This window comes from Rana temporaria, chromosome 2 (assembly GCF_905171775.1).
Source record: "Rana temporaria chromosome 2, aRanTem1.1, whole genome shotgun sequence".
NCBI classification, from domain to species: Eukaryota; Metazoa; Chordata; class Amphibia; order Anura; family Ranidae; genus Rana; species Rana temporaria.
Genome location: NC_053490.1, coordinates 75896899 through 75920360, shown reverse-complemented (window position 1 = coordinate 75920360; position 23462 = coordinate 75896899). Strand labels below are relative to the sequence as shown.

General features: G+C 43.2%; 1 protein-coding gene across 4 annotated transcripts in view; it reads right to left on the bottom strand.

Moving 5' to 3' along the window:
* The window catches only part of DCLK1 (doublecortin like kinase 1), a 477375-nt gene that overhangs the window by 92369 nt on the left and 361544 nt on the right, over positions 1–23462 (bottom strand). For all 4 annotated transcript variants that reach the window (XM_040340400.1, XM_040340401.1, XM_040340402.1 and 1 more), the window contains 2 exons: positions 21408–21527; positions 14287–14433 (listed from right to left, as the gene is read on the bottom strand). In XM_040340400.1, coding sequence (XP_040196334.1) covers positions 14287–14433; positions 21408–21527 — 267 coding nt within the window. The remainder of the gene's footprint in view (positions 1–14286; positions 14434–21407; positions 21528–23462) is intronic.

Below are 23462 nucleotides of genomic sequence, written 5' to 3'. Positions count from 1 at the left end.
CCTCAGAGTGGGTTCCGCCATAGGCGCCGAGGGGCCAGGCTCCTCAGTAGTTGCAGGGAGGGGGGCCTGTGTACTCACTGCGTCCCACACGACAGCGTCCGGGGCTTCATCCGACCAGATCAGCCCTGAGGCTTCCACCTCCTCGTGTTCTGCTCGGTCCGGGAGCAGGAGATCTGACCGAGGTGGTATGTCTTTAGTCCCCGGCTTGGTGAAGAGCCGTATAGCTGCCTCTTTCGCCGAGCGCGTGGAGCGGGCGCCATCTTGTCCAGCATGGTCCGCTGCTGACGAGAAGTCTTTCCCCCTTCGGGACATGTTTGCGCGCTGTCCCCGATCCTCTGCAGGTTAGCGGGTCTGTCTGGGTCCCGGGTAGCCGAGGAGTAGAGTTAGCGGAGGTGTAAAGTAGACGGGTCAGGATATATAGCAGGATACCCGGCGGAGCTAGAGCTCAGAGCGTCCTACTCCATCGACTGCAAGCCACGCCCCCATTTTTTTATATCTTTAGTAGTACCACTTTCTGATTCCTTGCCTAGGTGAGGATAATGTAGGTTGGCCATCCGCTGCCTCCTGGGATGTCATGTCCCACATCCCAGGAGGCAGTAATTCAGTGTGGGATATCATGCATATGTGCAGACATGCTGCAGGTCTCTGTCTAGTATATAAGGAATGACAGTGGCTTGTGTGTCTACACATGCGTGAGATCATTGCACAGGCATGCTGTAGGTCTCTGCAAGGTATTTGGGACCTGGCAAAGACCCAGGGTGTATTTGTCCATGCGAGAGATCTCTCTTAACAGGAGTTTCAAGGTGGCGGCACTGAAGCAGGGCAGTGCAATGAAAATTTTAGATGTAAGGAAGGCAATCCTGGCCTCAATGGATAAATAAGCTATGATTTCTTTTACTATCATTCAAGTACAAGTATTAGAGAGTTGACATTTAGGAAAACCTAGCTAATGTGAAGTTGCTCTTTATGTATAAACTGGGGGTAATACTATTTTTCCATACTGTGGGCTCCGTTTTATAGCTCCCATAACCATAAATCTATGTGGCCGTATCATTTAGGACTCCTATTTAATAAATGTGTAATTACATATAATAAAATATTGGTTCCTTATTATTTATTAAATATGAATAGAGTGACTCAATACAGTCCCAGATAATACGAACATGCCATTGCAAAGACTTAAGACCCAAACAGATGAGAGGTCATTCTAAAAAAATGCTATCCATGTCATTGCCAGGAGTCAACATTGACTTGATGGCGCATAATGATTAAAAATAATTGTTCCTACTGTAGGTGTAGAAAAGCATTAACAGTAATCAGGGATGGACTGGCCATTGGGACTACAGGGAGTTTCCCGGTGGGCCGATGGCTCAGTGGGCCGGCTTCAGTGACAACGGACCGCCGCCCCCTCCGCACCTCTATCTCTCCCTTCCCGTAGCGCTCACCTCCTCTCCCTCCCTGCAGCGATCACCTGGGGGGAACAGAGGAGCAGGGGGGATAACAGGAGCATGGGGGAGGTGACAGACAGCTGACTCAACAGCTATGGCCTGGGAGTTTCTCACGTCTGCCTAATCTTGTCCCATAAGGGCAGCACTGAACTGATTCTTGGGTGGCGGGGGGGTGCGGGAGTTGTCCGGCCGCCATGGGAGAGACCTGTCAAAGTGGGCCTGTCTGGATGAAGTCCAGGGCCAAATTTTTGTCCCAGTCCAGCCCTGACAGTAATAAAATCTAATTATATAAAATAAGGCTGCCACCCCCTAAAATATTGCAGCCCTAGATGTAGGCATGTGATGCCTCAAACCATGGTCTGCCCATAGCAAGCAATCACATTAAAGCAGTTTACTGTCCCAATCGTTACATAAAATTGAACACCCGATTGGTAAACTGAAACTACAATTCTACTTTCTGGGGCTTTGTAAAATGTTACCGGTAAAGTTTCAACTAAAATAGGGAACTGTATAACTGTTTCTGAACAGGGTGAGAAATGTTTGGAATTATTTGTGTTTACAGCTCCTATTCTTGTTCTGATGGTTTGGAGAGCAAATTGGTTCACTAGTCACTGATGCAATCCTTGGCATGCACGCGATTCTTTAATGAACACATACAACTGGATCTCATCATCTGCACTAGACTTGCTTGTAGTTAGAGCCACACTTGTCTTTGTCACTGCCAGCGAAGGATGTCTGAGCGGATGACACTTAAGAAATGGATTTTACAATTTTTTTTTGAAAACCACATCTAGTTAAACACATCTGTCTGAAAAATACATGTAGCACTGGCTATAAAATTCTCTTTGAAAATCTTTAATGAAAACAGTGATATGTTAGTGAGGATGTTGTGTGCTGTCACAGCAGGATGACATGCTGCACATTGTTATAGATTTACAATAAAATCCTAAATCCACAATCAACACAAAGCTTTCTAGACTGCTCCTATATCAAAAAAATTTGGTTTAAGAATTAGAAACAATATTATTTTTTTATAAAGCGGGTAAAAGCAACGTAAACGAAAAGCAGACCCTTGCATCGGATCCTTCCACATAATAGCAAAGAGGGGGTCCCTATATTCTGCACCCACATTGTGGACATAATGGAGCTTGCAGAGTAATAATGTATCTCAATGGACAAGTTACTATACCAGTTTTCATATGTGCTATGAGAAATAGTGAGCAATAGCAGGGATCTCTCCAAATAGCCTCATTAATAAGCCTGCAGTAGGTTCCATTAAAAAGGGGAACTCACAAGTTTGTTTGAATATTGTTGAATATTAAATATCAGTAATATTTTTTGGTGATACATACATTGCGAATGCTCTAGACCAGTGGTTCTCAACCTTCCTAGCGCTGTGACCCCTTGATAAAATTTCCCAAGGGGTGGGGACCCCTAACAGTAAAATTATTTTTGTAGCGTAGGTTGTCCGCACCCAAGGCAAGACAAGCAATTTGCGCTCCCTGAGTCCCTTCCACTCATACAGTATTGAACCCCCTTGTGGTACATTTTAGGAAGTACCACTCTCTCTTTGTTCTCCTTTCTTTCCCCGTTATCTCTCTCTAACCTAGTTTTTTTTTTTCCCCTCATCCGTCTCTTTTATTATTTCTCCCCCTGTTTCTTTGTTTTTCCCCCTTTTTCCTCTCCCTTCCATGTATTCTCTATTTGTATTCCTTATCTTACTCCTTGGTGGGGGGAGTGGGATGAGTGGCACTGTTGGTGGGGGGAATGGGATCAGTGGAAATGCTGGGGGGGAGTTCTGATTAGCCAACTTAGGTCATCTGCTGATCTGAGAACTGTAGTGGGGACTTTTAATGGCAGCTATAATCACAGGTAGTGTTACTCACCGTGTCTCCGACTTTATGGTGTCTCATAGCAATGACACCTATGTGGAAATTAGGAGATAGGGTCTCCTCCAGCCCCTCCCACTTCACATTCCTCACCAGTCAGCTGACCTCTAGCCTTCACCCCCCAGCTATGCCGTGAACTTAATGGGGGGCTGCGAAGAGGCCGAGTGGGCGGCCGCAGGCTCCAGGGACAGCCCTGCTGGGTGGGCGCAAAAATACTGGGAGAGCCAGGAACAGCCCAGGATTTGGTGACCCCTGGCAAATCATCATTTGACCCCCGAGGGGGTCCCGACCCCCAGGTTGAGAACCACTGCTCTAGACATTTCACCAATTTATCTGTTTAACTTAAATTCTTGTCTTTTTTTTCTTCATAAATTATTTGTTAAGGATGTGGCTTGGATAAACACAATTCCAAAGTGGTGAATACTAAGGTTCTGGAAAAGCTAAATTACACAGCTGTTTTTGTTGACCCTCCATTTTGGTCTCATCCTAGATGGTTAATTTAGGGTATCCTACCCCCTCCACATCCCAGCGCTCCAGTGAGAGCTGGAGTGGTAGAGCACAGAGTGGTATCTAACAGTCCCCACTCTGTGCTCAGAGTGGACCCAAGGACTGAGCAATCAGCAGTCTTTGATCACTCAGTTATTGGTGTAAAGCTGATGGGGGACAGCTGCAGCTCGAATCAGTGCTGCATATACACAGGTAAGTATGAATGTTTATTTTTTTTAGAATCCCACACTTCACTTTTAATATTGTTCAAAGCTGTGTGCTTAATATTATTTTTTTAAACAGTTTTGTACTGTATGCACTTATAAATTTTTTTGCATGGGTGAAAACTTTAAGCATTGATAGTTTCCCTACAGAATACAACATTCACATAATTATGGTGTCATTATTAGGTACCCTTACAGCAGGGGTAGGCAACCTCAGCCCTCCAGCTGTGGTGAAACTACAAGTCCCAAGAGACATTGCAAGACCCTGACAATCACAGGCATGACTCCTAGAGGAAAAGGCCTGATGGGATTTGTAGTTCCACCACAACTGTGATGCTGAAGTTGCCTACCCCTGCCTTAGAGGATCACTTCATCCAAAACTGGTATTAAAATTTTTGGTAGAAACAAATCATTTCTTGTATCTATTAGGGACTCTAGTGGTGAAACACTAGTGTTTGTAGGTATGCATACCTGCTATGCCCATTATGAAGGTGTCCCACTCTCCCTAATGGATATTTTTTTATTTATTTTGGCAATATTATTGTGCTTATGGTATTCTGGCAAGATTTTAATCTATGGCATTCTGGCAAATACAAGATGGTCATAAAAAATCCAAGTAGACAAGAACATGGTCAGGACTTCTTTCTTTTACTGTATAAAGGTTGATATACATGGAATTGGCTGAATTGAGTTCTGTGCATACCACTGTCTGTTCAACAGGAGCCAGCCGTTAGAACAGCTTCTGTTGAACATCCCTGCTGGAAAACCAGAAGCCAATCAGCGCTTATAAGAAAAAATATCATAGCTGCGCCAACCCTCTAATAATACTAATTAAACTACTCCTTAAACTACTCCTTAAACAGTGAATGTTCAATATTGCCCATCCATAATTAATATTGTGACATCCCGTGCATGATTAGGTGAACAGAAATAAAAATTAAAGATGAGAATCTTAAAACATTCTCAAATAAATTTTTTATTTCTGTTCACCTAATCATGCACGGGATGGCACAATATTAATTATGGATGGGCAATATTGAACATTCAGGGCCAGATTCACAGACATTTGCGGTGGCGTAACGTATCGCATTTACTTTACACCGCCGCAAGTTTTACGGGCAAGTGCTTGATTCACAAAGCACTTGCCTGTAAAGTTGCGGCGGCGTAGCGTAAATCCCTCCGGCGCAAGCCGCCTAATTCAAATGGGCCGTGGATCATTTTTTTTAGGCGTCGCACCGACTTAATTTTTTGAACGTCGACGTGAGTTACGTCCTTTCCTATTCACGGACGACTTACGCAAAAAAAAAAATTAAAAATTTGATGCGGGAACGACGGCCATACTTTAACATGGCAAGTCTAAAGATAGGCCAAGAAATAGCAGCTTTAACTATATGCCGGGAAAAGCCGACTAGTGACGACGTAAGAGAATGCGACGGCCGCGCGTACCTTCGTGGATCGCCGGAAAAAGCTAATTAGCATACCCGACGCGGAAAACGACGCGAACTCCACCCAGCGGGCGCCGAAGTATTGCACCTACGATCCGAAGGCGTACGAAGCTGTACGCCTGTCGGATCGAAGCCAGAAGCCGGTGTATCTTGGTTTGAGGATTCAAACTAAAGATACGACGCGGCAAATTTGAAAATACGCCGGAGTATCAGTAGATACTCCGGCGTATTTCTTCTGTGAATCTGGCCCTCACTGTTTAAGGAGTAGTGGTAATACACAATTAGTATTATTATAGGGTTGGTGCAGCTATCATCTTTTTTCTTGTGACATTAATTACCCCGCATTCCTGGTGGGGAACATATAACTGCAGCAGACTCATTATTTAAAATATATTAATATTTTTTTTTTGCACCGGTGACACACACATCCCACAGATCAGCGCTTATAGCCAATGGCTGCGCTGATCTGTATATTCTGGTGGGGGAAGGGGGCATCAATAGTGTGGTGGGGGGATCCCTGCATCCATATCGCTTGTGTGGATGCAGGAATCTGTCATTTTTATTTTCTCTGTATATACCCTGCTTTAGTCATATAAGAATCCAGAAGCTGACCTTTCCATTCAGGCTCCACCTATAAATAAAATATCACTGTTGGGTGGACTGAATCATCCCGTGAAGATGGCATGGTCTGGTTTTGTAAAAATCAAAGGACTGAAATGAATAAATAATATCGTTTGCTGCTGAACAATTAAACCAAACAATAACGAAAAGTTATTTCTAGCAATGTATTCACAATAAACACCGTCAGTCTCGTTTTACTTTATACACTAATAAACAATGGAAATGAGAGCTGGATTAGTTTCGGTTGCTCATTATAGTGGCTTCTCTGGTAATTGCACAACAGTAATGAAACAGAACTTGTAAGTGTTGTGCACCATATGTAAGCTATTACTACAGAGATGGAGAATGGCTTGCAATGCCTTTGTAGACTGGGTTGCATATGGCGTGACACAAGGAACCTGTTGTTGGAGGCTTATTACACAGCTATAAAGAGAGCATGCTTTTAAACCAAAGATATATTCTGTAGCATGTGTAGCTTCAAAACCAGCCAATTAAAATGTGCTGCGTATTCTCTGCAAAACTGGACCAAGATCAACAATTAATGTTATATACACACAGATTTCCTGCTGAAACCACACAAGAAGACTGTCAAGCCTCATTACATTTTGGATAAAATTTGAATTATTTCTTCAGTTCCACCAATTGGTATTGTACATTTGATGCAGAAGAGTATAAAGTGTCTCTAAAGGCAGAAGAAGGTTTCTTTACCTTAATGCATTCTCTGCATTATAGAAAAAAAAAACTTCTGCATGCAGCTTCCCCACCCCCTAGCCCCTACCTTATATTTATCCGAGCCCGATCTCGATCCAAAGATGTGCATGAGTGCAGAGGTTCTCTCGGCTCTCCTCCACAGCAGCAGGATCCATTGGCTTCAGCTGCTGTCAATCACAGCCAGTGAGGAGGGAGAGTAGGATGGGCCTGAAACCCATTCTGTGTGTCAATAGACACACAGATCAGGGCTCAGAAGTGAGAATGCACGAGTGCTCCTATAGCAAGCAGTTTTCTATGGGGGTACTCAGCGGGGGAGAGTAAGGAGGATCAGGGCTGCTCTGTGCAACACTATTGCACAAAACAGTAAGGTATGACCTATTTCTTTGATATAAAACTGGATGACTAAGAGTTATCTTAAACTCAACCGTTCCAAAACAGAACTTCCCATGTTTCACGCCAGTCGTAAGAGTCAACTGGCTACAACCTGGACACCCCTGCCCATTCTGGGCCAAATCATCACCCCTAGCTCCAAAGTCAAAAGTCTCGGGGTCATCTTTGACACCTACATTAAAATGGATGCACAAATAGGGTCAGTAGTCAGCGGATCGCACCATTTGTTGCGCCTACTACGCAGACTTATTCCATTTATCCCCAAAGAAGACGTAGCAGTCGTGGTGGGAACAATTGTGAACTCCAGACTGGATTATGCAAATGCCCTTTACCTCGGACTCTCAAAGTACCAAATCTCTCATCTGCAAGTCGTTCAGAATACGGCCGCCAGACTCGTGACTGGGAAAAAAACATGGGAATCAATCTCACCTTCGTTGAGAACCCTTCACTGGCTGCCAGTAAAGGACAGAATTGCTTTTAAAACACTCTGTCTGACGCATAAGTGCATCCATGGGAAGGCTCCGCAATATCTTTGCGACAAGATAGAACCCCACAATTCCAATCGCGTTCTGCGTTCCACTGACTAAAATCTGGTCAAGGTACCCATAGCCAGATACAAGTCCAAAGGAGAAAGAAGGTTTGCTTTCCAAGGTCCCAGACTATGGAACGCTTTACCAACCAGCATTCGGTTGAGGAAAACCACCTGGCCTTCAGAAGACAGATTAAAACTCTGCTCTTTTGATGTCAAGAGACAGGAACAACGAGCGCCCAGAGGCGATTTAGTTTGCATGTGCCACGCTATATAAGTTTTTCATTCATTCATTCATTAATTTATGATTTTAATTTAAAAGAATTCCAACCTTTGATATCAATTAAATAAAAAGGGAAGGAAGGGGGGGGGGGGGGTGGAGTGTCTGTTCAACCCTTCCCTATAACTTTTTATTTAGTAAATATTTTATTAATGATAAAAATATACACTTTTATGAATTTTACTGTGCTCACTGTGGTATGGTGGCATTCATTTTGATTGGCACTCTAATGCGCTACTACAGTAGTGAACAACACGCCTGCATTGCAGCGTAACACAATGCACATGACATCACATTAAAGAAGTGTGGACTTTGAAAAAACAAACACACACACTCTGTGTGATGCTGCAGCTGTCCCGCCTTCGCTCTAAGATGATTTCTGAGCAATCACATAACTGCTGATCGCTCAATTCTCATTCTTCTCAGAGCAGAAAGTGATGACTGTCAGTCACTGCTCTCTGCTCTGCCCCCCTAGTGCTCACTAGAGTGCCAGGTTGGAGAGGTGCAGCCAAACAATATGGTCAGGATCCTTCCAGAAACTAGAGCAGCCCTGTGACGTCAGCTGACAGTGGGCTTTAGAACTCTATCAGTTGATTCTGGGCCACAGGAGTGCAAGCCCAGGCTATAAGAAGATTGCCAAGACCCCAAAACTGAGCTGCAGCACTGTGGCCATAACCATACAGTGATTTAACAGGACAGGTTCCACTCAAAACAGGCCTCTCCAGGGTCGACTGAAGAAGTTGAGTGCACGTGCTCAGAGTCATATCCAGAGGTTGTCTTCAGGAAATAGATGAATGAGTGCTGCCAGCATTGCTGTAGAGGTTGAAAGGATGGGGGGTCAGCCTGTCAATGCTCAGACCATACGCCACACACTGCATCAAATTGGTCTGCATGGGTGTCATCCCAGAAGGAAGCCTAGTCTAAAGATTCTGGAACCATGTCTTGTGGTCTGATGAGACCAAGATAAACTTATTTGGTTCAGATGGTGTCAAGCGTGTGTGGTGGCAACCAGGTGAGGAGTACAAAGGCAAGCCTGTCTTGTCTACATCCAAGCATGGTGGTGGGAGCGTCATGGTCTCGGGCTGCATCACTGCTGCCGGCACTGGGAAGCTACAGTTCATTGAGGCAACCATGAATGCCAACATGTACTGTGACATACTGAAGCAGAGCATGATCCCCTCCCTTCGGAGACTGGGCCACAGGGCAGTATTCCAACATGATAATGACCCCAAACACACCTCCACACCCCTATTGAGCATCTACGGGGCATCCCCAAACGGAAGGTGGAGGAGCGTAAGGTCTCTAACATCCACCAGCTATGTGATGTCGTCATGGAGGAGTGGAAGAGGACTCCAGTGGCAACATGTGAAGCTCTGGTGAACTCCATGCCCAAGAGGCTTAAGGCAGTGCTGGAAAATAATCGTGGCCACACAAAATATTGACACTTTGGGCCCAATTTGGACCTTTTTACTTAGGAGTGTACTCACTTTTGTTGCCAGCGGTTTAGACATTAGAGGCTGTGTGTGAGTTATTTTGAGGGGACAGCACATTTACACTGTTATACAAGCTGTACACTCACTACTTTACATTGTAGCAAAGTGTAATTTCTTCAGTATTGTCACATGAAAATATATAATAAAATATTTACAAAAATGTGAGGGGTGTACTCACTTTTGTGTATCTGGTCCTTTAAATGGACAGTTTGTTCAGTTTTATGCATTCATTGGGTATTCCATTTTAAGACAAGCTGAATCAATTGCTGATGGATGATTTTTGTCCTGGGCATTCTTCTATGTAAAAAGATGCTGCAGGCTGAATCTGGAAAGGTTTCTTCACAACTAATGGATCAGCCAGGCTCCTTAGTGAGTGCCGTTCCTATTGTGTCTCAGACTATTAATGACTGCTGACATGACTGCTACAGCCTTGCCATAAAAACCTCCAATCTATAATAAAATATATATTTCAATGAGAAGAATGTTATAAATTGTAGCTGCTAATGGGAACACTATTATTATAATAAATATTAAGCTGGCATTAGTAAGAACTGGCATAGTTATAAGTGTCCTTGTCCAAGTCCACCCAATGTCCAACTCTCTGTCTTCCTAGACAACAGCTGTACTGTGTGCCAGCTTGACAGTTCACAGGAAAATCATTTCTGCGTGAGCCAGCATTCCTGCGCTGCTCTATGGGTAAGTTACTAACGTTTATTTTTTTTTACTTTTTTAGGTCCCTTTACCTCAAAGATGAAAATTTGAAAAACTGAAAAAGTGTGACATGCAATGCTAAAAATGTAATGAGGTGCATTTCGCCTCAGCAGTGTATTAGAGCACTGTAAACGATAAAATACTATTTATGACCGGTTTCTATGAGCTGTTGCATAGTAATGAATGTCTTAATGGCCTACATATCAAAGGTAAATATCAAAAATGCAAAAAAAAAAAAACATAGTTATACACTGTAAATGGCTGTAACAACATAAAGACTGCTGATTTCTATCTCTCCATGATACATTACCGTAAGGCTAAAGTTTTTTTTTTGCATGTTCTGCCTGTGCCTGCATGGGGTTTCTCTAGATACTCTGGTTTCCTTCCACACTCCAAAGACATGCTGGTAGGTTAATTGACTTCTGTCTAAATTGGCCATAGTATGTGTAGGCATGGCTGCGAGTTGGGGACCTTGGATTGTAAACTATTTGAGGGCTGGAACTGATGTGAACAGGTATACAGTACAGTATATGTAAAGTGCTGTGTAAATTGTCGGCAATATAAGGACCTGTAGTAAATAAACATCAAGTGTGCATGAGCCCTCAAAGGTGTAGGGACTGGGACTGTCATTATGATCATGGCCTCTCTACCTTCTGAGTCACTGACCAAGAACATGCAAATACCCAATGAAGACTTAAGTCACCCAAATTGCTTGCTTGTTACCATTTAATGATTTACTTGGTAGCAAATTTAAGATCAGAATTGAAAGCCCTGGAAGCTGCAACTTCAAATTACAAGTCAGCAATGGCAGCTCCCAAATTCCTAGAGAAGTTGGATTGCACACCTTACAGGATTTCCACACTTAGTGTAGAGTGCTGTAGTGAATTGGAGGATGGCACCACCTACAATCATGGTAAAATAGGGATCTTCATCTGCACACCTTAGTATTGTGAAAATATTGTTCTTTACATAAGGTAACAGGCATCACAAGCTGTCATTTCGGGAACTCTAAGGATCCCGTTTTCAAGTTCTCACATGCTTCCGTTAATATGTGTAGCGCCCCCTTACTTTCAGTATGGGCACTACGCTAAAGTTAGTGGGGAATGGGAGAGTTACCTTGCTCCCATTCACTATTTTGTTCAAATTGTGGGACTTCTGTCATTCCAGAAATGTCCACTGGGTCAGTCTGTGGTCCAGGGATGCAATTTCATCCCTGGCCGGCAGTTGGCGCCAGAGGGGTTCTGGCAGAGTAAGCTTCTCCAGCAGCCAATCAGAGGAGTTTTTCCCTCGGGGGGCGTGCTGGAGAGGAGTATATCTGTGACAGGTGTCATGTGTTCTAAAATCTTTGCGGGGTCCCCGTTCCAGGTGCGGCATCCACCTTCAGGGTGCGCGCATCAATGGACCCCGTCGGCGTGGCCCACCTGGCCATAGTTGCAGACCACTTGGAACCTCATCCGGAGGTACAATGGGACCCCAGTGACTGGCTGGGTTCCCGGTTCTATTGAAAGGATCCCAGGCTGGGTGCCGTTCGATTGGGGAGTCGGTTTGAGGAGAACCCGGAGGCAGGTCGTCCAACAGAGCCTGAACGAACCAATTGGGGATCCGGTGACCAGAGTATGGGCAGGTATGTTTGCTGTCATCTGGTGACCGATGCAGAAATCTACTGGGAGGATTCGCTCCATCTATCTATCTAGCTCAGTTATTGTAATTGGCCTGTGGCAGAGGCCCGAGCCAGGTCTGTGAGAGAGGCCTGTTCCTCCCAGAAATCCTAAGTGACATCTCGGCTGCCAGGCCTGTAAAAAAAGATCTGTCCGGGGCACTTTACCCACTAAGTTGGAGTGGCGACGAGTTACAAATTGGTACTATGCAGAGCAGTACTGACTGCTCTATTTAATATCCAGGCCTGATACTGCAAGGTTCTTCCTCTCTCTCTATTCATCAACTTTGCCCTTCCCAATTGATGTTGATGTTGGCCGTGTTGGCCTGGAAAATAAAGCATTGGAAAAAAACTTTATTCACTGTCTGCACCTTCGCTCACTGTTTGTCTCTACAATTGCACCCCTAGACAACGCCAGGGTAACTTAATAGGCCGGTCCAAAATCAAACAGCGGCTCCGTCGGGGGTAGCGCTACATATGTATTTAAACCCAGGAACAAAAATTGAAAATGGTTCTAAAGGCAGAAGCTTAGGCGTGTGCACATGATGTGCCAGGTGTGCCTTGGCACACCTCAAAAACCCTGTGTGGTGCAAATTCCCCCTGTTTAGACCCATGATATTTCACCAAAGCCCCCTAATGGGGCTTTTAAGAAAATTGTAAAAAAAAAAATGATAAAGATAAAAACTATTGACACTGTCCACTGGCCTACTGACATCAATCTCTAGCCTACTGACACCCATTGCTCTGCTGACACTGTCAGTATATATACACATGCACACACACATGTAAATATGTTTGAGCTTTGGGGTGCACACCCTAATGCAATAGGCTGTGCACACCTATGGGCAGAAGGTTTTTTACCTTAATGCTTTCTATGAATTAAAGTAAAAAACCTTCTGGGTGCAGCTCCCAGCACTCCCTTATACCTACCTGAGCCCCATCTCGATCCAGTGATGTGCATGAGAGCAGTGGCTCTCCCGGGTCTCTCTCTCTATATTGGCTCACATAGCAGCGGGAGCCATTGGCACCTTCTGCTGTCAATCACAGCCAGTGAGCCAATGAGAAGAGAGTGGGGGGTGGTGGGAAGCCACACTCTGTGTGTGAATGGACTAATGTCCATTCACAGGGGCACAGCTCAGGAGTGAGCCTGCTTAAGCGTCCCCATAGCAAGAGGCTTGCTATTGGGGGCACACGGCAGGGAGGAGGGGCAAGGACCAACGGCAGGGGACCCAAAAAGAAGAGGATCAAAGCCCTTGCACTGAGCAGGTAAGTATACCATGTTTGTTATTTTTTGATTATTATTACAACTTTTAGAATTATTTTAATATATTGCATCTTCTCTGTCCTTAGATGTGGTCACTGCTTTACAAAGTACACAAGAACTTCACTTGATTTTTTACAGGATCAAAGGGTATTTTATTGTACTTATTAAACAGACATAACAAACGCTATATGGTATATTTATCAGACCAAAATGGAGCAAATAAGAGATGCTCATTTTTAGGGTTTAAAGAGGAGGTTCGGGGGAAAAAATTAACATACTGCAGCTGCTGGCTTTTAATAAATGGACACTTACCTGTCCTGCTGTCCCTCGATGTTGGCAGTAGGGTTCCCGGCGTGAAGCCGAAAGGCTACACTGCCACCACCATTGCGGGTAAGGGAACCCAGCAGTGTAGCCTTTCGGCTTCACACTGGGAACCCTACTGCGCATGCGCGAGGCCCCGCTCCTCTCTCCTATTAGCCTGGCAGCCAGGGGAGGAGGAGGAGGGAGCCCTGCGGTGACGTCACAGCCACGTCACGGCCGCGGCTGGACTCCCGGGAAGTAGGAAAGGATATCCTGTCCCCCCGAAAGGTGCCAATTGTGGCACCGGAGGTGGGGGGAATTCGATGAGCAGAAGTTTCACTTTAGGGTGAAGCTCCGCTTTAAATACACTTTCTATTGCTTCAATCTTACCTGAAAGCCCACCTGTATAAAATGACATACCCATATCATGCATTACCCCAATCACTCATTGTTGTGTTACTAACATCCATTGCCTTTTGTCATTGCCATCTTCCATACCAATTGTATCTAGTGTTCCCTCATCTCTTAAACTGTAATATCTTTCAGGTCGGGCCCTATTCTCCTCCTTTTACTACATCATTTATTTACAGTTTGTAATTTTTAGCCCTTTCTTTATTTCTATGGCATGCTGCAGAATATTCTGATGCTTATGAGCTATAATTAAATCATTATTATAATTGGAGGTCAGTAGGTGAGCTGAGAACATTGTCTGATGTTGCCGGAGTGGGTAAAACTATTATATACATACATATGCGTTATCTTCTAATCATGAAATATTTACAAACAATATAGACGGTTTTTACTTTTTGGAAAATGGACATAAACCATCAGCTCTTACCAGCAGGTTTTCAGGTTTTATATCTCTATGAACAATGTTCAAGCTGTGCAGGTATTTGATGGCACTCATTAGGTTATATAGCATCCCATTAGCGTCTCGTTCTGTGTATTTGTTAGTAGAAGTGATAGCATCAAACAGATCCCCTCCCTGGCAATGAAAGGAAAAAAAAAAGTGATCAAAAATACAATACAAGCAATATATCAATATTGCCATCTACATGTTGGGAAGTACATGAGGACCCATAAATAAGAGCCTGTATCTAAAAGTTTTTTTTTCCATGCTCACAATGGTACACATTTAGCAGGCAGAGTGGTTGGCATGACATACAATGTAGCCCCTTTGAGCGTTAGTCAAACAACAGCCCTGCACATATCTTTGCTTGCTATGGAGTAACAAGACCATCAGCTCCCAATATTACTTGATAAGAGTGCATTTGCAAAGAAGTATCAGAGTGCCCTGGATGATTTTATACAAGAATAAAGGAATTCCTTGCTGCGGGCAATGAGCATCAACGCTGAAGAAGACTGGCCCAATTTCATGCAATTAGGAGGTTGTGATTTCATAGGATACACATAATTGACAACACCTTATAAAGATCATCTTTTAAAACAATAATTTATTATCTTTTGTCAACATATCTTGTGTTATAAACTATTTATACCATATCACAGCAACCAGTCTATAGACATTTTAATATTTAACAGAAAATAAATGTTAAAACTACCTCACTGACCTCTGTAGCTGCATACACTGCGGAGTAATTCTTCCTCCAAGTTTGCAGCTGAAGTTTCTCAGGTTTACTTTCTCCTTTTCTCCATTGCTTACCTTTCCTCTCCCAGCAGTGAGAAGACTGTCAACCTTCTAACTTCTAATGTTAATACAGAGAAGGAGGACAGGAAGATAGGAAAGTGCTGAAATCAGGTTTAAATTACTTCCCTGCTTCTGTTGTAAACTTTAAAGAATAATCATGTCACTGTGGCTGTAACTGCAGTGAGAGATTATTGTAAAACCTATAACGACAGTGAGGGTTTATTGTAAAGCCGATCTCTGGGGAAAACCAAAACTCTCCATTGTAGTGGGGCTGCCCATGCACTTCAAGGGTAAATTCTAGTTTACATCTAGGGTACCAGAAAAAGAGTCTAACATGGCAGCATCTTTGGCTGTAAAGGATAGGAGGGTTTAGTTCCACTTTAAAAGCCAAAGCGTTTCATGGGCCCCACTCCATCCTCTCCATCAGGGCTTAACAGAATGGTTGTTGTAGTACACTGGTGGCAGATAAAATCTGGATTGTATATTAAAGCGATCTTGATCCCCTTCGGCAGCAGGTAAGTGCAGCATCTTTAATATACAATCATCCAGATTTTATCTACAGCTCAAGTCCCTCAACATCAGTTCTGTTAGGCCCTGATAAAGGAGGTGAAGTGTGGTCCCCAAAACATGTTGGCTATTAAGTTCGCTATATATTTTGTTGGATTTCAACATTCTTGTGTGGCGCTCGAATCTTTTGATTATCCCATGTTCACACTGGGCTGTAGTAATGAAGCCATGCGAGTTCAGCTTTCACTCCCACTTGTCAGCCCCGATTTCAGCCTCGATTTCAGAGACATCTGTGCAAAAGGTAGTACAGAAACTACTTTTTGAAATCAGTGCAGCGCCACAGATGCGGCGTCGCACCAATAAGGACGGTGCCATTGTCGGCAATTGCCGGCAAATGCCGCCGATTTGACATGCGATTTGACATGTCAAATTGCATGTCAAAACGCACCAGTGTGAACCAGGGCTTAAACTAATATACTTATTGCGTAGGGTTGACTGTGACTAGTTGCTTTAAGTTAACACAGACAGTTGGTGTGAAAGATGAATATAAACTAAGCCTTATGATAAGACAAAAGTAAACCAATGACTGCATTTGTCCATCTGTAGAGAACTCTGTTCTCAACCTCAAGTCGGAGTCTGGTCTTTAAGAACTTGGGCAGCAAGCTGAGAACAGTAGTAGAACTTAAAGGCCTCAAATTGACTGTTCCAATGTAGAGATATTCTATGTATGCAATCTGTGGCCCCGTACACACGTCCGAGGAACTCGCCGGGCAAAACTCATTGTTTTGCTCGTCGAGTTCCTTGTGAAGCCGCCGAGGATCTCGGCGAGCCAAGTTTCCTCATTGACTAACGAGGAACAGGGCCGCCATCAGGAATTCTGGGGCCCCTTACACAGCTTCAGGCATGGGCCCCCTGGCTGTGCCACGAATTGAGAAGCGGGGGGGGGGGGGGCCTTTACAAAAAAATAAGAAATAAAGAAAAATATATATAAAAAAGGAGGGTAGCCGGGGCCCTGTTGACCTCTGAGCACTTTAATTTTATATATATATATATATAAATAAATAAAATAATATAAAAAATAAATAAAACATTTTTATAAAAAAAGGGGGGTTGTCATCCAGGGCCCTGGGGATCTCCGGGCCCCTGGGGACCTCCGGACCCCTAAAAAAAAAAAAAAATTGGCCCTTTAATAAAAAATAAAATATATTAAAAAAATATATATTTTTTTATAAAAAAAAAAAAAAAAGGGGGGTTGCCATCTGGGGCCCTGTGGGCCTCCGGGCACCTTACAGGTGTACTGCCTGTACCCCGCTGATGGCGGCCCTGACGAGAAAATAATGAACATGTTCTCTATTTGGCTCGACAAGTGCCTCGTCGGCTTCCTCGGCCAAAAGTGTACACACCACCGGGTTTCTCGGCAGAATACGGCTCCGATCGAGTTTCTGGCTGAATTCTGCCTACATGAAAACTGCTTAGCACTGCTGGTCTGTAAGGCAGATATTCTGAGTTCATAGATCTCCACATATGGAATACAACATTTCCCCTCTTGCATCTCAGCTTGCCACATAACAGTAACCATTAGTTTTTCCAAAAGGAATTCAAATGATCCCCTAATTCCAGGACCAGTAACTTTCACTTCAAAAGAGAAAGCTTTGCATGCATTGATATACGAGTGCTGTTTTATGTGTAAGTCCAGGGTGTGATAGATGTTAACAGAGAGGGAGGGACAGAAAGGATATGTTTGAGATCATTGGCAATAGGCAGGATGAAAGTGTAAGGCCCGTAACATGATATCACATGGATCTGTGCCTGATTAGGTCCTGAGGCATAAGTAGGATCTCTGTCAACCTGCAAAGCTCTGCTAATATCTGATATGGCTGGGAACTCTTGCAAAGATGAAAAATGAAATAGGTTAATGAATATTATTTAGTGAATACTGTGATATGGATAGTGCAAGGAAGATGGAAGCATCATTGGAAATTGGTCCCAGATTGCCTAGCAATGATTAGTACCACCTGCTTGCTCGGAGAGAACATGTAATGCGATAAGAATCCACTAGATGGCAGTGTTTGTCACTCAGTTACACATACTGCAAGCAAAATCTGTCATTTTTGAGACAATCTGCTGTAAAATATAAAACGAATGCATTGTCACTAAAGCAAAGTGAAAAAAAGGGGAAAACACAGGTAATAATTTTCTGGACAATGATGCTGACTGAGGAAATGTGATTCATATGCAAAGTTTGCACTTTAACACCAATGAATCTTGTAAATTGCTAGGGTCAGTTTAATTTTGGCTGGTAATCTTTTACTTCCATTAATAGATGTTTCATTATTAACATTATAAGAAGCAACTTATAGTGATGCTATAATCAGACTACCTGATGCTTTATATCTGTTTGTGATATTATAGTATTTTAATGTTTAATGATATGCTTATTAAATATTTATGTCTAGTCTGCTGTGATAGAATCAGGGCTGGACTGGGCCAAAAATTTGGCCCTGGACTTCATCCAGACTGGCCTACTTTGACAGGTCTCTCCATTGGGGTCGGACAAACCCACCCCCCCGGCTGGCCAACCCCGATGGCCACCCAAGCCCCCCCTCCCCTCTCGCTTCACTAGCCATTAGCTGTTCTACTTTATTAGAGTAGAACGGCTGGTACTGGTACTCTTATAGGTAGTACCAGTGGGGAAGCTAGACATTACTTCACCCGGGGGAAAGAATCAGTTTCGGTGCCCCCCCTAATCGGACAAGATTAGGCAGAAGTGAGAAACCCCCAGACCATAGCTGTTGAGTCCGCTGTCACTGAAGCCGGCCCACTGAGCCATCGGCCCACCGGGAAACTCCCGGTAGTCCCGATGGCCAGTCCATCCCTGGATAGAATCCGATTGGCTACTCTGAATGACAAAATACCTTTCTTCAATTTGGTGGTTAAAGTGTCACCTTGCCAACTTTTTGGATATAGTGAAGAGTTGGAGCCTCATTTATGATTTTATTGCTGACTATAGAACCATTTGGGAGATTTCCCCTCATTTCCAGTAGTGGAAAGAAGGGCAAGAGAAAAGTTTTTTTCCCCATAATAAGGAGAAACCCCAACTTTGAAGGTTTTAACCTGAGCAGATGTCCTGTTTCTCTGGACTCTGTTCTGATGGCCACTGTAAATGGAAGAGGGGACATTTTCACAACAAGGACACAGACAGCCATGAAAACCCAAGTGTTGTACTGTGACCTCAAAGGTAATCCCAGTAGTAAATCTAGTAATATTTAAAGTAAATTGTTACAAACTGTAACACAAGACAAACTGTCTAAACTTAGGGTGCATTCACACCACGATTTTATCATCCTACTTGTTCTCACGATTCTTAGGTTTGAAATCGTACAAATCTGTATGGCAAAACGTATCCATTCACTTCCATTCATTAATGTAGGTCCCCAAGTGCATCCGATTTGATCCGCATCAGATTTGATCCGATTTAAAATCGCATCAAAAATCGTGTTTGACCACGATTTTTGGTCCTGATTTGAAATCGTATTAAAATCGTGTCCGATTTTTTTTATATTGTGGTCAATCTAAATCGTAATAATTTGGATGACTGTGCGTTTTTATCCGATAAATCGTACCCGATTTTTTATTACGCATGCGCACTAGACACTGGAACGAGCTAGAAACTTCAAGAATCTTCTTTTATTGTACAAAACAAAAAAAAAACATTCAAATGGCCAAAACTTTATGGCCATTGCCAGACATTATTTAAAATCAGGATCCGATTTTTTAGTGAAAATCGGATGGAAAATTTAGCTGTGCGATTTATGAATCCGATTTAAAAAATACATTTTGACATACGATTACATACAATTTTGTCATATACGATTCCATCCGATTTAACGGTCCGATTATCGGATGTAAAAATCGTGATGTGAACCTAGCCTTAGTACCCAACAAGAGGCCTGCCAGGATTTAATTTATTAAGGCCTGGTTCACATTAGTATAATACGTTTTGAAGGCGATTTTCAGTCTGCCTATGCAGTACGAGTGCTTTGCAATTTTCAGTGCAAGTGCTTTGTGATTTTAATGCGATTTGAAGGCTGTGCATTTTTTTACACGATACTACTACTAGTGCTACTACTACTACTACTGTAGATAAGAGTCGAATATTTCAGCAAAAAATGCACAAAAATTGCATCAAAAGCACTTGTACGTGCGTTTTTGATACATTTCCATTCAGATCTATGGGCCACAAAATCTCACTGCATCATACCAAAGTAGCACAGGAGCCTTCCCCAAACTTGCATCACAGTTGTGCTGCATTAATGTGAACAGCCACCATTGAAAACAATGATAAATCCACTGTCATGCCATTCTGTGTGACTCAGAAAAGTTGCATCAGAAATTGCCCTAGTTTGTCTTAATCCCACATTTAATGAATTACATCTCCAGACCTTTAATAAGGTCTGGAGTAAATGAGGATGCATGCTAAGCAACAGTGGCTCCAGCTGGCTTTGGCACTGGAACCCCCAGCTCTCACTCAGCTTAAAGTGGAGTTCCACCCATAATAACATTACATCAGTAGTTTTAAAAAAAAATCATTAGTCCTTTAAGAATTATTTTTTTTTTTTTTTAGATGCCTTCAAAGTGTTGTTGCTAGGCAGAATAGTTAATCTTCCCACTTCCTGCACCTAGGTGCTTAAGCTTCCTAACCTACACCGCACAGACTCCTGGGAATGTAGTGGGTGTAACTTTCCAGGAGTCTGTGCATTCCCCAGTCTCGAGGAATCATGTGACTTGGACAGTACAGGTGCTGAAACCTGATCTGAAACCGATTACACTGCTTGTGCAGCACTGAGCATGTGCGAGATCTGCAAGGCTGAAATCCAGGAAGTCATACAGTCTGGCTTCATGATGCCCACACTTAAGATGGCCCCAGTCAATTTCTATTTTATAAAGTGTCTAAATGCTGTAACAACCTAACAAAACGGACCTTAGTCTACAGATTAACTTTACTAGAATACATTAAGCTTGTGTATTACAGGGGTATTTATATATAAAAAGTGAAATTGTGGCCGGAACTCCGCTTTAAGCACTAAGCCTAGCTGCTGAATCGATTTGTTTCTGGACTTTTGCTTCTGCTACCCAGTGCTCCAAAGGAATGCTGGCAGCAAGCAATGTAAAACAAGATGGAACAATGCTTACACACTGGGGTTGATTTACTAAGGGCAAATGTACTGTGCACTTTGCATGTGCAGTTAATCCAGAGCTTAGTAAATGAGGTAATGCTTCATTTTGCAAAGAATATCCATTTCCATGCATGGAAAATTAAAGAAAAGAGCATTTTTGTTGTTTTATGATTGGATGATGGAAGTCGGCAAAGCTTCTGCTCATTTGCTAAGCTCTGGAGCAACTGTAATTTGCAAAGTGCGCAGTCTATTTTCCTTTAGTAAATCAATCACTGTGAAATGATGTCACGGCACTTCCTGTTAGAATGAAGGCTCCAGTATAGCAGAAGCAGCTCTATCCAGCCTCTTCTTGCAGCAGTAGATCACTGCTTTAGTTTTTTTTTTTTAATGCAGCACACCACAACGCATTATGTGCATTGTGCTCTGCTGAAGTGCGGATGCGTTGCCATCAACTGGGGGTGTGATACCTGAGAAACGTATACAGACAGGCACTATACTTAGCAAACAACTGTGCTCTATCATTCATTACTAAAGTTATAACACCAGCTCCAGGTTACCTACAGCATATATAAAGTAGTCATAGTCATTTATACAAGCAGCACACAATATTTTTTTTTATCTACTGACCTTTACTAGTTCCATCACCAGATACAGTTCATTTGGCATATCCATCTCCTCAATAAGCAGCACTATATTGGGATGCTTCACTCTTCTCAGAATGGACACCTCATTTTGGATCATATGCTCCTAAAAAAGATAAAATAAAATAATTTAATATAATAAAAGTTTATATAATAATAGATAGAAAGACACATTTCAATTCAATACCCCCCGTGCACATCGTGACAGCGTGAGGAGAAAAAAAAGCCAATCACTGGCTTCTGCGAAAGGGACATCGGTCTTGAAGAGGAAGAGCCACAGCCACCTCCTCCAATGCCACCTGCCAGTGCCCATCAGTGCATATCAGTGCCACCAATCAGTGCCACCTATAAATGGCCACCAGTGCCACCTATAAATGCCCATCAGTGGTGCCAATCAATGCCTATCAGTGCCTCATCATCAGTGCCATCTAGCAGTGCTGCCTATCAGTGTCATCTACCAGTGTCCATCACTGCCACTCATCAGTGCCCTTCAGTGCCACCTATCAGTGCCCTTCAGTGCCATCTATCAGTGCCATCCATCAGTGCCACCTCTTAGGGTCACCTCTCAGAGCCCACCAGTGCCGCCTCATCAGTGCCCACCAGTGCCACCTGTCAGGGTCCATAAGTGCCACCTTATCAGTGCCCATCAGTGCAGCCTCATCAGCGTACATCAATGAAGGAGAAAAATTACCTGTTTGCAACATTTTATAACAAAATATAAAACTGTTTTGTTTTTTCAAAATTTTTGTTCTTTTTAAAAAAAAATTAACACAAAAAAAAAACAGAAGTGATTAAATACCACCAAAAGAAAGCTCTATTTGTGAGGAAAAATTATAAAAATGTCATTTGGGTACAGTGTTGCATGACCGTGCAACTGTCATTCAAATTGTGAGAGCGCTGAAAGCTGAAAATTGGTCAGGGCAAGAAGGGGGTGAAAGTGCCCTGTATTGTTGAAGTGGTTAAGGTTAAAAACCTTCCGTCTTCAGAACCACATCATATTTTCAGAAGGACGTCAGCAATGCCAGCCTCCATAACATTATAACAATGGACTTTTATTTTGACTGTAATGCCCCGTACACACGATCAGATTTTTCGGTGGAAAAACCTTGGATGGTAAGGCCCCGTACACATGACCAGTTTCCTCGGCAGAATTCAGCTTCCGACCGAGTTTCTGGCTGAATTCTGCCAAGAAACCCGGCCGTGTGTACACTTTCGGCCGAGGAAGCCGACGAGGAGCTCGGCGAGGAAATAGAGAACATGTTCTCTATTTCCTCGTTGTTCTATGGGAGCTCTCGTCCCGCCGAGCTCCTCGGCGGCTTCAGTGCTGAACTGGCCGAGGAACTCGATGTGTTTGGCACGTCGAGTTCCTCGGCCGTGTGTACGAGGCCTAATTCCGCTCAAAACACTATGACGAGCTGAGAAAATTAGGTTCTATGCCTCCGAGCATGCATCCAATTGTTTCAGAGCATGCATCGGAATTTTGCGCGTCGGAATTGCTACAGACGTTCGGAATTTCCGATTGGAATTTTTTCAGTCAAAAGATTGTTGGCAGAAATTCTGACAGGAAAAGTTCGATGGAGCCTACACATGGTTGTAATTTCCATTCAAAAGCTCATACCGGACTTTTCTTGTCGGAAATTCAGACCGTGTGTACAGGGCATTAATTATACCAATGAAAGTGATTTGTTATATCTGTTCAATAAATGCAAAGAAATTACCTGTTGATTCTGCCAGAAATCCTGTGAGCTCCTAACATCCTGTGCTTTCTGACTCTGACACTAATTTCCAGTTCTGTCACTGCACTACAGAACACATCCCCCTATGTTACAGAAGATAGGGGAGGTGGTGTTCTATAGCCCTGCCCTAGGGTGACAACACTGCTCCTCGATAGGCTTTGGGGAGTGAGCAAAGCTTGAAAAAAGCATTTTTGCTCTTGGTTTTAGAATTCTTTAAAGTGATTCTGTCAAGTGGTTAATAAAAATTCTAATTGCACTCCACTTTGATGAAACAGCTTTATATTAGCCACGCTTATCGGAATCTG